Genomic DNA, 6,470 nt, shown 5'->3' on the forward strand with positions numbered 1-6,470 from the left:
TTTTATTGCTTCATTTAAATTCCTCTATTTCCAGTCCCAGTTTTTGCTACTTTATTTTTAGTTGGTCTGCGTGCGTGGCGTTTTCAGCGTTAAAACAGGAGCGTGATTGGTGGCGGTGGTAGGCTTTTTCTGTGAATTTGCCGGTTACATGTGATCCTTGTGCTGTAATAAATGCTTCAAATTTAAAAGAGCTAGATCTATCGAGCGGGTTTGGAAGTATCTAGGATTTTGTTTTGTTTTCGGGGTGTGTTTTAATTTAAAAAAATATATTAAATTTATATTTTTAGGTATTTTTTTAATGATTTAATGTTAAAAATAAAAAAACTTGTTTTCAAACAAATTTTTTTTAAAAAACACAATATTTAGACCAAATTCTTTTGCAGAAATTGGTGTCCACGATGGCAGAAAAGTCAATATAATATTTTTTAGATTAAACCAAGCATCTGAACTTGATTGATAGATTTATTTCTTCTTCTTCTTTTTTTAATTATTTTCCACCCAATTACTTGTGAGCGCAGAAAGTTAACTCTTTTAGCAGTAACCTTAAAGTGCTTGATTAACCAATGGATCATTGTCTTCTTTGCCTTTTCGAATGGAATGTTGTCTCTACCCAATATAGAAATGCCCTTAAACCTTTCAAACTGTTTTTGTAAACGCTAAAGAAAAATGACAGCAATCTCTAATTATATTGTTTCGTACTTTAGTAATATTTTTTTAAAATATATTTTTATTTAAAAATATATTAACATTCTATTTTTTTATTTTAAAAAATAATTTTATATATCAGCATATTAAAATAATAACAAAGAATTTAAATTTTTAAATTTTATTAAAACTCTATTTGAAACTTAATTACAAGCAGGATAATTATCTTTTTTTTAAGTAAAGCCTACTAACTAAATAATTATTACTCAAATAAATTTATCTTTTTTTTTTATTATTATTATTATTATCATCTTTACATATACAAGTAAGTTATAAGAGGCATGTCATCATTTGAAGGTTTAGGCCTGTTTGTTTATGTTTTTTAAAAAGAAATTTGAAATTTTTTTTAAGTTATTTTAAATTAATATATTTTTAGTATTTTTAAATTATTTTGATGTGTTGATATTAAAAATAAATTTTTAAAATAAAAAATAATTTATATATATTTTAATATAAAAAATTATTTAAAAAAATTAAAATCACACTTCAAAACAAATACTCGTAATGATAACAGGAGTTACTACAATACCAGCAAAAGCCCATGACTATAACACTCTTGGATTTGATTTTTTTATTTTTTACACTGTTTTATACAAATCCATTTTTGAATAAAGATAGCTGTCATGTTGGAAATTTCAACATTCTCGTAATAATTTTTTTTTTTGTCTCTTGATTTGTTATTTTCTTCTGAAAAAATAAAAAAGTCTTCGGAGTTCAGTTGACTTTTTAAAATCTGAAGTGTATGGGATAGCAGAAACTTAGTTACGTGCCAAGTTGTAATTGAGTAGCTTATTGTTTGCTATATATTTTAAAAGCATATTTTATTTGAAATAATTATTAAATTTATATTATTTCATTAATTATAATTTTAATATATTGATATTAAAAATAAAATAATTAAAAATAAATTATTTTAATATATTTTTAAATAAAAATACTCTTAAACACGGAGTACAATATTAATAAATTCTCTTTTTATACTGCTTTTTTTCCAAGTAATAATCTTGTAATGTGGCAAATACTGTACACCATTTTATTTTATTAAAAACGACTGTTAACTATATGGATAATATATAATAATCCTCTAATTGTCTATATTCTCTTGTCATTTTCTAGACTTCCTAGTTGATTTTCGAGTTTAATATCCAAAATGTTTGAACAATCCGTTCTAATATCCCTTTCAATCTCACCTGCCAAGCTCTACTGGGATTTTCCAAACCCACTTAAAAAGTATTATTTCATTCTCTTCTAGTCTACCTACTTTTTCTTACTTTTACAAGTAATGTTTGATATTGTGTTTAGTAATTTTTTATATTTTTATTTTAAATTATTTTTTTTTATAATTTTAGATTATTTTGATGTTTTTTAAAATAAAAATATTATTTTAATGTGTTTCAAAATGAAAAACAATTTAGAAAATATTATATTTTCACACTAAAAATATAAAAATAGAGTTCTAATCATATAGGCACACCCTTTGTGTTAATAAATTTTAAAAAATAAAAAATTTTCATATTATCATATTAAAATATTATAAAAATAAATAAAGATTAAAGTTAGCTATAAATTAAAGGGCTTGCCTGTGCTTTCTTGAGCAGGAATACGGAGTCAAGATACTACTATATCGGACACCATTCCTGGTAGATCTTGTCAATGATAACAAGGCAGGACGGATCTTGAAGCTCGACACGATACGCAATGGCAAGGCATGGCGAGGCATGGACATGTTGATCTTCAACAGCTGGCATTGGTGGACTCATTCAGGAAGATCTCAGCCGTACGTGCGCAACCCCATTCCTCATATTTTCATATATATAAAAGAAATCACAGCATGGCTGATATAATATTTATATAATTTGCAGATGGGATTACATCCAAGAAGGGAATAAATTGTACAAAAACATGAACCGTCTAATTGCTTTCTACAAGGGACTAACCACATGGGCTCGATGGGTCAACCGATATGTTGATCCTTCTAGAACCAAAGTCTTCTTCCAGGACATTTCTCCCACTCATTACGAGTAAGCAAACTTCTCCTGTTCATCCTCTCTTTTTATTCGTGTAATTAGCTAGGTTTACTTTCCAACTATGTTTTTGATTCTGGTAATGGAGAATAACATAGGTTTCTTTGCATTATACATGTTTCTATATTGAAATGTTAACCGATAAATATGTTTTAAAATATAATTTATATTCATTATTTTTTAATACTCTCTCGCATAATTTTTTTTTTGAATTTTTTAAATTTAAAATTTATATAAATCCATATTATCATATATTTAATTTTTATTATCAAATAATTGATAACGGTGAAATTTAAACTCATGATCACTTAATAATTAAGGTTTTAATATTATATCAAAAAATTATCTCAATTTAAAATCTTAAATTTTTAAATAATATTCTAAGATATGATTTATATTATTTTTTAACATATCTCCTCAAGTAAAAGTTCTTTGATGTTGAAACTTGCATAGACTTGTATTACTATGTGTTTAATTTTTATTAAATAAATAAAAAATTATTTTCAAACAATTTTTTTTTAAAAAAACACAATATTTAGACCAAATTCTTTTGCAGAAATTGGTGTCCACGATGGCAGAAAAGTCAATATAATATTTTTTAGATTAAACGAAGCATCTGAACTTGATTGATAGATTTCTTCCTCTCTTTTTTTTTTAATTATTTTCCAGCCAATACTTGTGAGCGCAGAAAGTTACCTCTGTTAGCAGTAACCTTAAAGTGCTTGATTAACCAATGGCTCATTGTCTTCTTTGCCTTTTGGAATGGAATGTTGTCTCCTACCCAATATAGAAATGCCCTTAAACCTTTCAAACTGTTTTGTAAAAGCTAAAGAAAAATGGCAGCAATCTCTAATTATATTGTTTCGTGCTGTAGTAATATTTTTTTAAAATATTTTTTATTTAAAAATATATTAAAAATCTATTTTTTTCATTTTAAAAATTATTTTTTATATCAGCATATTAAAATAATAAAATAATAAAAAAAATTATTATTTTTAATTTTATTAAAACCCTATTTGAAACATAATTACAAGCAGGATAATTATCTTTTCTTTTGAGTAAAGCACACTAACTAAATAATTATTACTCCGATAAATCTATTTTTTTAATCATCTTTGCATATACATGTAAGGTATCACATGGCATCATTTGAAGGTTTAGGAGGTTTAAACTGGTTTATTTTTGTTTTTTAAAAATATTTTTGAAATTTATTTTAAATTAATATATTTTTATTATTTTTAAATTATTTTAATGTATTGATATTAAAAATAATTTATATATTTTAATATAAAAAATTATTTAAAAGTTTACCAAAACAAATCTCTAATAATAATAACAGTTACCACGAATACCAGCAAAAGCCCATGACTATAACACTCTTGGATTTGATTTTTTATTTTTTACACTGTTTTATACAAATCCATTTTTGAATAAAGATTGCTGTCATGTTGGAAATTTCAACATTCTCGTAATAATTTTTATTTTTGTCTCTTGATTTGTTGTTTTCTTCTGAAAAAATAAAAAAAAATCTTCGGAGTTTAGTTGACTTTCTAAAATCTGAAGTGTGGCCTGCAGATGGCATAGTAGAAACTTGGTTACGTGCCAAGTTGCTGTCATTTTTTTCTATATATTTTGACAGCATATTTTATTTGAAAGAATTATTAAATTTATATTATTTCATTAATTATAATTTTAATGTATTGATATTAAAAATAAAATAATTTAAATAATATAAAAAATTATTTAAAAGTTTACCAAAACAAATCTCTAATAATAATAACAGTTACCACGAATACCAGCAAAAGCCCATGACTATAACACTCTTGGATTTGATTTTTTATTTTTTACACTGTTTTATACAAATCCATTTTTGAATAAAGATTGCTGTCATGTTGGAAATTTCAACATTCTCGTAATAATTTTTATTTTTGTCTCTTGATTTGTTGTTTTCTTCTGAAAAAATAAAAAAAAATCTTCGGAGTTTAGTTGACTTTCTAAAATCTGAAGTGTGGCCTGCAGATGGCATAGTAGAAACTTGGTTACGTGCCAAGTTGCTGTCATTTTTTTCTACCACTTAAAAAGTATTATTTCATTCTCTTCTAGTCTACCTACTTTTTCTTACTTTTACAAGTAATGTTTGATATTGTGTTTAGTAATTTTTTATATTTTTATTTTAAATTATTTTTTTTTATAATTTTAGATTATTTTGATGTTTTTTAAAATAAAAATATTATTTTAATGTGTTTCAAAATGAAAAACAATTTAGAAAATATTATATTTTCACACTAAAAATATAAAAATAGAGTTCTAATCATATAAGCACACCCTTTTGTGTTAATAAATTTTAAAAAATAAAAAATATTCATATTAACATATTTAAATATTATAAAAATAAATAAAGATTAAAGTTAGCTATAAATTAAAGGGCTTGCCTGTGCTTTCTTGAGCAGGAATACGGAGTCAAGATACTACTATATCGGACACCATTCCTGGTAGATCTTGTCAATGATAACAAGGCAGGACGGATCTTGAAGCTCGACACGATACGCAATGGCAAGGCATGGCGAGGCATGGACATGTTGATCTTCAACAGCTGGCATTGGTGGACTCATTCAGGAAGATCTCAGCCGTACGTGCGCAACCCCATTCCTCATATTTTCATATATATAAAAGAAATCACAGCATGGCTGATATAATATTTATATAATTTGCAGATGGGATTACATCCAAGAAGGGAATAAATTGTACAAAAACATGAACCGTCTAATTGCTTTCTACAAGGGACTAACCACATGGGCTCGATGGGTCAACCGATATGTTGATCCTTCTAGAACCAAAGTCTTCTTCCAGGACATTTCTCCCACTCATTACGAGTAAGCAAACTTCTCCTGTTCATCCTCTCTTTTTATTCGTGTAATTAGCTAGGTTTACTTTCCAACTATGTTTTTGATTCTGGTAATGGAGAATAACATAGGTTTCTTTGCATTATACATGTTTCTATATTGAAATGTTAACCGATAAATATGTTTTAAAATATAATTTATATTCATTATTTTTTAATACTCTCTCGAATAATTTTTTTTTTAGTTTTTTAAATTTAAAATTTATATAAATCCATATTATCATATGTTTAATTTTTATTATCAAATAATTGATAATGGTGAAATTTAAACCCATGATCACTTAATAATCAAGACTTTAATATTATATCAAAAAATTATCTTAATTTAAAATCTTAAATTTTTAAATGATATTCTAAGATATGATTTATATTATTTTTTAACATATTTTCTCAAGTGAAAGTGTTTTGATGTTGAAACTTGCACAGACTTGTATCATTATGTGTTTAATTTTTATCAAATAAATAAAAATAATAAAATTTAAATTCGTGATTGTGTAGTCATCAATGCTATGATATAATGTTAAAAAATTAATTCAATTCAAAAACTTAAATTTTTAAATAAGTTTTTAAAATATAATTTATATTATCCTATATAAATATATATTTACAAATGTACGAACATGTAGATAGAGTAAACATGCTACTGTAAGAGTAAATAGATTCATATGTTAACAGCTATGTCAGTGTATTTATCGACGTGATCCTTTCAAAACAGGGGCAGGGATTGGATGGAGCCATCAAAGTCATGTGCCAGTGAGACACAACCGTTCTTTGGAACAAGGTACCCAGCAGGGATGCCGTTGGAATGGGTGGTGGTTAACAAGGTCTTCAGCAGGTTT

General features: G+C 25.4%; 1 protein-coding gene across 1 annotated transcript in view; it reads left to right on the forward strand.

Annotated features, from left to right (window-relative positions):
• The first annotated feature begins 2,413 nt into the window (after positions 1–2,413).
• LOC105135175 (protein trichome birefringence-like 39) overlaps positions 2,414–6,470 on the forward strand; it is a 10,388-nt gene continuing 6,331 nt past the window's right edge. The window contains exons 1-4 of the mRNA XM_011039928.1: positions 2,414–2,482; positions 5,180–5,358; positions 5,444–5,602; positions 6,347–6,455. Coding sequence (XP_011038230.1) covers positions 2,414–2,482; positions 5,180–5,358; positions 5,444–5,602; positions 6,347–6,455 — 516 coding nt within the window. The remainder of the gene's footprint in view (positions 2,483–5,179; positions 5,359–5,443; positions 5,603–6,346; positions 6,456–6,470) is intronic.

The sequence above is a fragment of the Populus euphratica genome, unplaced genomic scaffold (assembly GCF_000495115.2).
Source record: "Populus euphratica unplaced genomic scaffold, PopEup_1.0 scaffold55.1, whole genome shotgun sequence".
Lineage (NCBI taxonomy): Eukaryota > Viridiplantae > Streptophyta > Magnoliopsida > Malpighiales > Salicaceae > Populus > Populus euphratica.